The following is a 12,408-nucleotide window of genomic DNA, read 5'->3' as shown; positions in this document are numbered from 1 at the left end:
TGCTTCTTGGATTTTATATGTCAAATCCAATTTTTCTTCTTTTTACCTTTACTGATAGTCTTCATTTCTACACTCTTCTCCACATCTCTCTCTCCTATCTTTTCGGATATGCCTCTAGTGCTTCCTTTAGTATTTCTTGCAGAGCTGGTCTCTTGGTCACAAATTCTCTCAGTGATTTTTTTGTCTGAAAATGTTTTAATTTCTCCCTCATTTTTGAAGGGCACTTTTTCTAGATATGCCATTCTTGGTTGGCAGTTTTTCTCTTTTAGTAATTAAAATATATCATCCCACTGTCTTCTCGCCTCCATGCTTTCTGCTGAGCAATCTACACATAGACTTTTTGGGGTGCCTTTGTATGTGATGGATTGCTTTTCTCTTGCTGCTTTCAAGATTCTCTCTTTCTCTTTGACTCTGACATTTTGATTAGTAAGTGTCTTGAAGTAAGTCTATTTGGATCTATTCTGTTTGGGGTACACCACACTTCTTGGATTTGTCATTTTAAGTCTTTCTTAAGAGTTGGGAAATTTTCAGTGATAATTTCCTCCCTTAGTTTTTCTCCTCCTTTTCCCTTCTCTTCTCCTTCTGGGACACCCACAACACGTATATTCGTGTACTCCATGTTGTCATTCAGTTCCCTGAGTCCTTGCTCATATTTTCCCACTCTTTTCCCTATATTTTCTTTTGCTTGTTGGATTTCAGATGTTCCGTCCTCCAGTTCACTAATCCTATCTTCTGCCTCTAGAACTCTAACATTGTAGGTCTCCATTGTTTTTTTCACCTCTTCTACTGTGCCTTTTATTCCCATATGTTCTGTGATTTGTTTTTTCAGACTTTTGATTTCTTCTTTTTGTTCATTCCTTGCCTTCTTAATATCCTCCCTCAATTCATTGATTGGATTTTTGATGAAGTTTTCCATGTCTGTTCGAACATTCTGAATAATTGTTTAAAATCCTGTATCTCATATGAATCGTTGGTTTGTTCCTTTCACTGGGCCATATCTTCAATTTTCCTAGTATGATTCATTAGTTTTTGCTGGTGTCTAGGCACTTAATTACCTTAATTAGTTTATTCCAGAGGTTGCTTTCACTTCTTTTACCTAGGATTTTCTTGCTGGATGAATTTATTGTCTATCTGTTCTTGGACATTCGGTTCAGCTTATTCTGGACCACAGGCTTATGTTTCGTTTAACAGAGCAGAATTTTTCAGTTCTTGTTTTCTTGTTTCTTGCCCTGCTTGTATGGTGCCTTTCCCCCTCCCACCCTTAGAAGGATCTAATTAGGTATTATAGACCCCAGCCAGATTTTCCAAGACCAAACTGGCCTCCTGTCAGGAGGAAAGAGTCACCTGCATCAGTTTTCCCTGAGGGTGAGACCCAGCAGGTTGAAAGACTTTCCTGTGACATCTCCAGACTCTATGATTTTCCTATCTTGCCCAGCATGTGGTGCTTGTCTGCTTGCAGTTACCACCAGCATGAGGTGATGCAGTACCTATAATTTTGGCAGATTATCCCTGCTGGGTATGTGGTGGAGACAGAGGAGAGGTTGCACGCTGGCTTTAATGGCTTCAAATTTCCAAGCCCTGGTGTCTGAATTCCTTGAGGGAGGGATTCCACCTGAGCTGGGCCCCAACTCTCCCCTGGGGAAGACACAGGCTTGAGAGAAACTCTGAAACAAGCTTGTTTCTGCCTATGCCTGGGGCAGCTCCAGCCAAGAAGCCCTGCCACTGTATCCAAAGGCAGTCAAACCTTTGTAGAAACACAGCCACAAAAGAGAAAGAGAAAAATCCTTCTCAGAGAAGGACCCCCATTCCTCAGGTTTGCCAACCAAGAGCATACGTTGGTATGTTGCTTTGTGTACCTTCATATCGTACATGCCCCCTCTTTTCCTTAAGGTCCAGACCCTTTCAAGTATTATGTGCTATCCAATCCAGAAAACCTCTCTTTCCTTTTTTTTCCTTTTTACATCAGCCCTGCCCCCTCGGCACTGGGGCAAAAATTGGCAACCTCTGCTTTGACCAGGTTCTCCTGAGCTGGGGGCCTATTTTTAGTAGTCAGAATTTGTGAATTAATTCCACAACTGGGGTTTGGTTGTGCTCAGCTCCTGCTGCTGGTAAAGTCTCTCTCCTTTCCCCTCTGGGCAGCAGCCTGTGGGGGAGGGGCGCCAGCTGCCGGGGCTTGGGGGACTCACGGTTCTGGGGGCCCTGCAGCCGGTCCAGCTGGTCCAGACTGGGGTACGCTGTGTGTCCCGTCACTGACTTGGCCTCAGCAGTTGTTCTGTCCTGTTCCTGGCTATTTAGTAGCTGTTCTGGAGGACCACACCTTGCTAAGCTGCCATCTTGGCACTATTTGGGTATTCTTTTTTTACTTTTATCTTCATTGTTTTTGGAGTAATGAAAATGTTCAAAAATCAGTGGTGCTGAATGCACAAGTATATGATGATCCGGTGAACCACTGATGACATACTTTGGATGATTATAAGGTATGCAAATATATCTCAATTAAGTTGCATTTTTTAAAAAGGAAAGTATGCAAAAGAAAGCACAAATAATCTCTAATCCCCTTCCTCAGAGATAAGCACTGATATTTTATAAATAAATTTTTTTAATAAAAAGGATTTATTATCGGTTTTTTTTGGAACAGTTGCATCTATTCAGAAAAAGAAATAAAATGAAAACAGAAAAAAAAAGTATACATACCATACCCCTTACTCCTCCCTTTCATTGATCACCAGCATTTCAATCTAAATTTATTTTAACATTTGTTCCCCCTATTATTTATTTTTATTCCATATGCTCTACTCGTCTGTTGACAAGGTAGATAAAAAGGAGCATCAGATACAAGGTTTTCACAATCACACAGTCACATTGTGAAAGCTATATCATTATTCGATCATCCTCAAGAAACATGGCTACTGGAGCACAGCTCTACATTTTCAGGCAGTTTCCTCCAGCCTCTCCATTACATCTTGAATAACAAGGTGATAGCTACTTAATGCATAAGAATAACCTCCAGGATAACCTCTCACTCTGTTTGGAATCTCTCAGCCATTGACACTTTGTCTCATTTCACTCTTCCCCCTTTTCGTTGAGAAGACTTTCTCAATCCCTTGATGCTGAGTCTCAGCTCATTCTAGGATTTCTGTCCCACGTTGCCAGGAAGGTCCACACCCCTGTGAGTCATGTTCCACGTAGACAGGGGAGGGAGGTGAGATTGCTTGTTGTGTTGGCTGGAGAGAGAGGCCACATCTGAGTAACAAAAGAGGTTCTCTTGGGGGTGACTCTTAGGCCTAATTTTAAGTAGGCTTGACCTATCCTTTGTGGTGTTAAGTTTCTTATGAACAAACCCCAAGACTGGGGGCTTAACCTATAGCTTTGGTTGTCCACACTGCTTGTGAGAATATCAAGAATTCAACTTGTGGAAGTTGAATTTCTCCCCGTTCTCACCATTCCCTGAAGGGGACTTTGCAAATACTTCTCCACTCACTGATTGAATCACTCTGGGATTCATCAGAGCGTCACTCTGGACAAACTAACAAAATCTCATGTCCTACCCAAGGTTCCGAGTACTTATGGTGTTCAATCAAGCTATCTACATAGGTCATATCAGGAAATGCACTAGTCAAAATATAAATTTTGTACCAAATAACATTTTTTGCTTTAGTTTCATACATAAGTTGAAATTTTAAAATATTAATAACCATCTATTTTCAGCACACTGCAGTAATGACATTCCTTTGTTCTTCCTCATGCAAAAACATTTTTAAAGATATTTTATAAGTAGATTTTAGTTGAACAGAATTGAAATAGAATGGCGGGAACTGCTGAGCTCCACACGCACGCTTCTCCCAGCAGATTCCTTCCGCCCTTCACTGCTTCTTTTGAATGACTGTGAGGCTCCCTTGGCGGCCTCTCGCGAGTAGCTGCTTTCTCTCCCCACCACCTGGTGATCTTTCCCTATAGTTCACACAGGTGGGTGCTTTGGGATCCCCGTGCAGTCCCTTGGGTCCCCGCGCCCAGGCCGGCGCTTCCGGCCGCGACCTCTAGATGGCGGTAGGTTCCCCACGCAGAGCGCCGACCCCGCCAGACAAGCTCCCATAGACTAAGCAGCCGCGGAACAGGCTTAGCGCTGCTGGGAGACTGCCCAGGTGGGACCGAGTTCCCATGTGCTTCACCTCTGACTGCCCTGTCACTAACGTCTTATATGGTGCATTTGTCACAATAATGAGATTTACTGATATATTATTATTTTTAATTAAAGCCCATGCTTTCTTCAGATTTACTTCGTTTTTACCTAATGTCCCTTTTGGGTTAGGACCTCATCTAGGACACCACACTGCAGTTATCTGGTCCTGTCTCGGGTCACATTTCCTCTTCTGTAGGACATTGGAGTGAGTGTGCATGGTCATCCTAAGAATCCAGCCAGGTGGAAGTTGGGCCAGAGATCCATTTAACTTTAACGTAATGGAATACACGTGCCTGGTTATCAGTCGCCCCTGCACGGAGTGACGCTCTCACTAGCAGCCCAGGTGGCAGAGCGGCTTCCAGTCCTCCCCTAATGTCAGCTCAAGGAGTCTTTACTTGATAAGTCACTGCACAAGTAAACCCCAAAATGCTCTGAAATCTTCCATCCTGTCTATGAGAGGAATTTGATAGCAACTTTCCCTAAATTTTTATGACATCACCAATAATGAAGATGAAACTAATACAAACCTCCTTACAGTATTAATGATAAAATTTCAATTAACCATCTTACAGGAAAGACTTATTATTTTTATTCTCGCTATAGAAACTTATATTACAAAATTGTCAAATAAAGAGGCAAGGTATGTAGTGACAAGTAGGTCAGTGGAATAGGATACAGAGTCCAGAAACAAGCCCACATGTATATTTATCTGAATGACTGATTTCTGTTCAATTCAGTGGAGAAAAGACAGTCTTAATGCCAGGTAGTTTCACAATATCCATATGCAAACCAAAACACTTCAATTCATACCTCACACCATGTACAAAAATCAACTCAAAATTAATAAGCTTAAATGTAAAAACTAAAACTATAAAAACAGTAGGAGGAAGAAAACAGTGGACGATCTTTGTGACTGTGGGATAGGCAACGATTTCTTAGGTACAACACCAGAAGCCTGATATATTAAATAAAATCCTGAAAAACTGGACTTCGTCAAATTAAAAACTTCTGTTGTATTTTCTTAAATACAGTGTTAAAAAAATGAAAAGACAAGTCACAGACTGAGAGAAACTATTTGGAAAGCATGTATCTATAAGGGCTCCTACCCAGAATATATATAGAACTCTCAAAACGTAACAGTAAGAAAACAAACAAGATAATTTAAAACAGGCAAAAGATTTGAAGAGACACTTCACCAAAGAAGATGCAGGTCCATAGAGGCTTGGCCAAGAGAATCACAGACACGTTAACTCTGGTGTCATTGAGCTTGGGACAGATGCCAGCAGCTTCCCGCCCCTACACTAATTATGCAAGAAGACAAGCCGTTTTTGTGTAAACCACTGTTGGGTTAGTTTCTTGCTACTTGGTACATTTATTTGGTGGCCATCTTTCGTGTTGCACACAGAGGGGTAGTCTGCAAAACAAAGTCAAACAGAAGCAAACAGAGTTGAGAGACAGAGAATAACACGTCCTGGTGCATTACCTAGCTCACCCTGAACCACACCACTTCTGTAAGGAGACACTGCGGACTTTGCAATTGCATAAAACAATAGGTTCCTTCTGTAATTGCATAAACCAATAGATTCCATTTCTTCTTAAGCTCATATGTTGGTTTTCCATCACTTGCAAAGAAATAAATGCATTTGATTCAGTGACTAGTTTTTGTTCTCCCCACCCCCATAAATTTCACAATTAGCTTGTGAGGTTTTGTTTTTTGTATTTTTATTTTTTTGCCTTATTTGTGGAGGTAGAAGAGAAAGAACTTGAAGTCTGCTAGCATTTGACTAACAGATTCATGAAGATTCATTGTAACCCTGAAGCCCTTATCTTGAATTCAATAGCAGGTGAATGCTATTGATTAAGGTTCTACTATATGAATGAAGAATACGCTGTTTATACATAAAAATGAAAGCAGAGGATTAGTTAGAGGAACTCTGGTGTGCAGAGGACAGCGTTTGTCGAGGCACCTGCCGCCTCTGACTAAGGTGTATGGTTCTTTTGTATAAGTCCTTAATGTCATCAACCTGGGAAACTGAGCTTTACAATGCATAAAATAATGTGCTTTATGGGCACCTTAAAGCTGGATCTTACTTCCCAAATAATAGAGGAAAGTTCTTGAAACATGGTAGCTATTGGACTCAAGAATTCTGTTCTTCATTGGAGTGTCCATGTTCTACCGATTTATAAATGGACTCAGCAAGGGTTCCTCCTTCTAACTTTTACCTCTAAATCAAAACACAGAAGAGAAGATTTGTCACCTGGCTTCTTAAAAAATTCCTATTGACGTATGAAGATAAACATATGATGCTACTTCAAAATGATATTTCCCAAGAGCACAGGTGATTGAGCAGAGAATGAAGGATGTAAATAGAATCTAACACCTTTACCCCCTACCTCCTGGACAAGGTCCTAGTCCAGTGCATCGATGAGGTGAGGGGTCAGGAGGTGTTTAACACAAATGACCTTATGTGGTCTCCACAACTCTCCAAGATGAGTATTATTCCCCCATAGTACAGTTGGTGAAATTTTGTGATTCAGTGAGGTTTGGCGCCTTCCCAGGGTCACCCAACTGGTGATGGTGAATCTTCGCCTTGGGTGCAGGTCAAAGATACGCAAATTCGAGTGCACAAAGATTGTTCTCTTAATCCCTGTGAGCTTCGTGTCTATTTCCGAGGTTGGGTGAGGAACAGAGGATTGTGAATTTTCTCTAGCAGAGGGCTCCTGCCAATGATTACCCGCACAATGGCATCATTTCCAATGTTGCCAAGACCTGGAACAGGAATTACTTATCTCGGATAATAGGTCTTTATTACTGGTGTAGGCGCCAAGAGCCCAAGATGGGGAAGGGATAATTGCTCTCTGCTTGTCTCTAATGAGGCTCTCAGGGAATTGGGCCTTAGAGGCCATGGAAGCTCCTGTAAAGGGCTCGCCTTGTGAATCCCTCAAACATCTTCTGTGAAGATGGGCGATTGGTGACTTGAGTTCCTCATTCATCCAGACTTAGCTCGAAAATCCCAGTGATGTTCCCTGTTCTTTAGAGCAAAAATCTCCAGCCAGGTCTGAAGCAGTGAGTCTGAGGCTTCTGAAGCTAGCAACGATTGCAGTCCTTCCCAGGTAAGAGACAGGCCAATGGGGCCTTCATAAATAACTGCTCGTTAGGGTGTAAAGCCTTCAGGGGGGCTCCTCACCAACTCCTTCTTTTCAGAGGGGCTACAGAAACAGTTCCGAAATCTTCTGTTCCTTGGGATCACCCAGTACTGACCACTACATGTCTTGCCTGTTGATGAGTTCCTTAGCTCTAGGTAACAGTAATTGGCTGAATTTCTGCCCATACATTGGGGTCTTCCAATTTTAATTTTACAAGTTCTACCAAGGAAGCCTAGAATACATACAAAGAAGTCCTCACCCAGACCTCCTAAAGTGCTCTGTAAACGTGAGTCCAGAAAATAGCAGTTATAGCAACTGTGGTATCATCAGCTTGGGAGAAGTTGCTGAGTGATTGCTGATGGACTTCTCATAGTAAACCTGTTAAAAGTGTGTGACATGTTCAGATCTGAAAATATAAAACTGAAACTCAGAGAAGTTAAAAACTTTCCTTAAAGCAACACAATTTATGATATTGATGACACGAGGATCCTAGATTAAAGGTTCAATACCTGCCAGTCTCCATGGTAACCATGCTGCATATGTGTTCTCCAGTACTCGTTCCAAATATAAAAGTCTTTATCAACAATCTTCTATTTGTGGTGTTTTATAACATTTACTCTTTACAGATCCATGGTGGTGCTGGTAGAAAGTTCAATCAGTACAGAAGGATGCACACAGAAACCACTGTCGTCACACTCCCAAGTGTCCTAATAGCGGTGCTGTGTAAACAAGAGCATTTGTACTTATTTTGTACATGTTCAGTTGCTGAATAAAACAAACAGGGAGCAAAATTGTAGTACTTTACCTGAATACATGGTCTTCTCCTTCTTAATTGGAGCATCTTAGTCAGCCTTTCTCAGCTTCTGAATCTCTTATGCTTGGTCTGAACTTGGTCCAGGTCCTCGCACCCATGAACTGGGCCAACCAGTCCAGTGTCTCCGAGTTCCTCCTCCTGGGTCTGTCCAGGCAGCCCCAGCAGCAGCAGCTCCTCTTTTGGCTCTTCCTGATCATGTACCTGGCCACAGTCCTGGGCAACCTGCTCATCATCCTGGCCATCGGTGCAGACTCCCGCCTGCACACTCCCATGTACTTCTTCCTCAGCAACCTGTCCTTCGTGGACATCTGCTTCTCCTCCACCACCGTCCCCAAGATGCTGACCAACCACATCCTCGGGATCCACACCATCTCCTTCCCTGGATGTCTCACACAGATGTATTTTGTTTTCATATTTTCGGACATGGACAATTTCCTCCTGGCTGTGATGGCCTATGACCGCTTTGTTGCTGTGTGCCACCCCTTACACTACTCCACAAGGATGACCCATCAGCTCTGTGCCCTGCTGGTCACTGGTTCATGGGTCACGGCTAATCTGAATATGCTATTGCACACCCTCCTGGTGGCTCAACTCTCATTCTGTGCAGACAACGCCATCCCCCACTTCTTCTGTGATATTGCCCCTCTTCTGAAACTCTCCTGCTCTGACACTCACCTCAACGAGATGATGATCCTCACTGAGGGTGCCCTGATCATGGTCACCCCATTTGTCTGCATCCTGGCTTCATATATCCGTATCACTGGGGCTGTTCTGAGAGTCCCATCCACCAAGGGAAAATGGAAAGCCTTCTCCACCTGTGGCTCCCACCTCTCCGTGGTCTCCCTCTTCTATGGCACCATCTTTGCTGCGTACTTCAGCCCTTCATCCTCACACTCGGCTGAGAAGGACACCGCAGCTACCGTGCTGTGCACGGTGGTGACGCCCATGCTGAACCCTTTCATCTACAGCCTGAGGAACCGGGACTTGAAAGGGGCTCTAAGCAAAGTAATGGGCAAGAAGACATGTTCTTACTGATGAAGGTATCATGGACCTGTCATTTCCAGTCTTATAAGTATTTACCAATTTTATGATGTAGCAATCTATTTATCAATGTGTCCAAGAGAATCAGAATAAATATTCCCAATAGATTCTTATCAGTGAAATCTAGCTTAACTTCAACCCTGCCCTTTTAAGTAGGGAATGATATCTGTTTTTCATTACTGTAGTTCGTATTATTATCCATTAAGTTCAAGTTTTTCCTTTCCAAATGGCCACTTTGAAATCTACATGTAACAAATTCATTTGCACTTCCCCTTTTGGAAATCCTCAGAATTAACAGCAGTGGTTTTCAATCCTGGCTGTCTGTTAGCGTGGTAGTTTGTAGGCATGTGCACCCCAGAAAGAATTGTGTTCTTTTAATCCATTCCTGAGGGTGCAGACCTATTGTAGGTAGAACCTTTTTATTAGGGATTTCATTTGAGGCCTGCCTGACCCAGGGTGGATCTAATCCTCTTACCTGAGTCCTTTATTAGAGGATAAAAGACTTACAAAACCTAAGAGATGAAATTAAGAGATGCTCACGGAAAAAGCCCCAGAGACACTGAGACAAAGACACCCACAGAAAACAGAGGAAGCCACTAAAGTCAAGTTCCCAATGAAATTTGGGAGAGAAGGACCAGCAGACGGCAGCCATATGCCTTTCCATGTGACAGAGGTGTCAGGTTGTCAGAAGCCTTTCTTTGGGGTCCAGATATCATCTTGTTGATGCCTTGAGTTAGACATTCTCATGGCCTGCAAACTGTACATATTAAGTTCATAAATCCCCATTGTAAAAGTCAGACCATTTCTGGTATTTTGCACTTGGGCAGCTTTAGCAAACTGAAGCGGTATCACCTGAGGAACTCTGAGACTATACTGATGCTGGGCTAAACCTTGAACAATTAAATCCAAATCTCTGGGGTGGGCCCAAGGCCTCAGTATTTGTCCTCCTTTCATTGCTGGGGTGAGCTTGGAGTTTCTAATGTACATTCTGAGTTGGCAGTCATGCTGCTTTGAATATCCTTTCTGCTTGCTCATCATGAAGAGAAAGCCTAGAAACCCTCAGAGGAACTCTGAGGTCTCATGTGGGTAAATCTTCGTAAAGGTGAAAAACAGAGTCACTGGAAGTTTTCTGTGGGCCAGTACAAATTCTCATGCTGAGAAGACTAGACCCTTAGCCATTGAAAGTGATCCAAAGAAACCTTCCTTCATACTTTCTAGTTCTCCCCAACCAATTTGACTTCCTTATTTGATGGGGGTATGTGCTGGTCTGAATCTGTGGTGGACCCCAGAAAAGCCATGCCCTTTGATCCTCATTCAGTATTGCTGAGGGAGGCATTTTGATTGTTTCCATGAAGATGTGACCCACGCAATGGTGGGTGGTAACGTTTGATTAGATGATTTCCATGGAGGTGTGTCTCCACTCACTGAAGGTGGAGTTGCTTGCTGGAATTCTTTAAAAGAGGAAACGTTTTGGAGAGAGTCCCCTTTTGGTAGAGCCACAAGAAAGCCAGCAGACACCGACATGTTCGCCATGTGCCCTTCCAGCTGAGAGAGAAACGTTGAAGGTCGTCGGCCTTCTTGAACCAAGGCATCTTTCTCTGGATGCCTTCAATTGGACATTTCTATAGACTTGTTTTAATTGGGACATTTTCTTGGCTTTAGAACTGTAACCTAGCAACTCATTAAATTCCCCCTTTTAAAAGCCATTCCGTTTCTGATATATTGCATTCCGGCAGCTAGCAAACTAGAACAGGGTATATTTAGCATGAAGTATACCTTTGATTCAATTTTCCCAGCTCACATGAGGGTCCCACAGCTTTTTCTGGATCCACGGCCATTGCTGCAGATAACCAGTGTGACCCACTTCACCAGCTGGGGAAGCCATGGGTTCATATTTTCTTCATTCTGTTATTTCCACTCAACCCCACTAGCCTTTTTCACCATGCAGTTCCACATCTCCCACTTGTTGATAAAGCACCCCAAAGTTACTCAGTCCAAAGGAATCAGCCAGGCCCAGAGCTTCATGAATGTAATGGACTCATAGAAAAATACACGGTATTTTTCTTCTTTTAAGTTTTTTTTTGCTTAAAATTTAATTGTCTAATGGTACGAATCCCTGCCTGTGCTTTGTGTGACTTGGGCTAGGTGTATAACTGCCCATTCTCCATGACCTGTCTGAGTCGCGTGACTTGGGAAATGGGTTCTTGTCCTGTTTCAGGGGCTTCTTTTAAAGACCTTCGTGCTGTATCTGCTTCTGGTAATTGAGAAAAAAAATCAGACTCCAGACCCTTTCCTGGAAAGAAGCATCTACAAGTGATGCCTACAACTTACACTCATTCTTTTAAACAATTTTTTACATTATAATGCATCCTTATTATAGAAGCTTTTACAAAATTGCAGAAATTATATAGAGGTAAATCTAAGCTTTTAATAATATGATCATTCAGTGAAGTCTTCATGAATAGTTCTGTACTTTTGTCCAGTCTCCCTTTGCACACATAATCAACATATTCATACGTATGTCCTTATACACATAGATTATATTCTGTGCAAAATAATGTATTCTTCTTTTTCCCTTTTAACATCATTATGTAACATTTTACTCATACCATTAAAACTTCCTCCAATAACTTTTAAATTTTAATTGGTCATCAGCAGCCAGCTTTCTGCTGTGAGCTCCTTCCAGGTTGGCCTCAGTGGCAGAGGAGGGCTTCTTGGGGGATGACGTATAATTCCCTGATGGCCAACCCCCAGTGACTGACTCAGGTGAGATCTGAAGGTTCTGAGATTTCAGCCTTACGCACAGTAACTCTGATGAGCCATGTAGGCTGCAGATCTTCCTGTGGCTGTGTTGAGCCTGCATCTCAGTGTCACTTTTCCCACTACACAATCCTGCTTCTGCCTCCTCCCTCCCACTGGAGTTGATCCCTAGTAAACATCTTGTATCCCGAAACTCTGCCTTGGCTTCTACTTCTGGATGCAAACTAGAAATCACCAATGTAGGAGAATGCATATTTGATTAATAGTAACAACAGTCTGACAGCAATGAAAAAGAACAGTTACTCCACTTTGTCTGAGCAAAGGTCCATCTGTCCTTCCACTGGCCAATCATTGAAAACATCATTTAGCATTTTATTTGGAAATATGATTTTGCAAAATACGATGATTTACCCAGTCATCTTACTTGATTTTTTTTTTGCCCATATGGGACTGTTAACCATTCATT

General features: G+C 42.5%; 1 protein-coding gene across 1 annotated transcript; it reads left to right on the top strand.

Moving 5' to 3' along the window:
- Positions 1–8,237: 8,237 nt before the first annotated feature.
- Positions 8,238–9,176, top strand: LOC143667626 (olfactory receptor 1F1-like). Its single transcript, XM_077142037.1, has one exon. It carries the CDS (start codon positions 8,238–8,240, stop codon positions 9,174–9,176), a length of 939 nt encoding a protein of 312 aa, XP_076998152.1.
- The last annotated feature ends 3,232 nt before the right edge of the window (positions 9,177–12,408 follow it).

The sequence above is a fragment of the Tamandua tetradactyla genome, chromosome 23 (assembly GCF_023851605.1).
Source record: "Tamandua tetradactyla isolate mTamTet1 chromosome 23, mTamTet1.pri, whole genome shotgun sequence".
NCBI lineage: Eukaryota > Metazoa > Chordata > Mammalia > Pilosa > Myrmecophagidae > Tamandua > Tamandua tetradactyla.
This window is presented reverse-complemented; position numbering and strand designations above follow the sequence as displayed.

Excerpts from the sequence above, each read along its gene's own strand:
- LOC143667626 (XM_077142037.1), top strand. The coding sequence starts at position 8,238 with ATGAACTGGGCCAACCAGTCCAGTGTCTCCGAGTTCCTCCTCCTGGGT.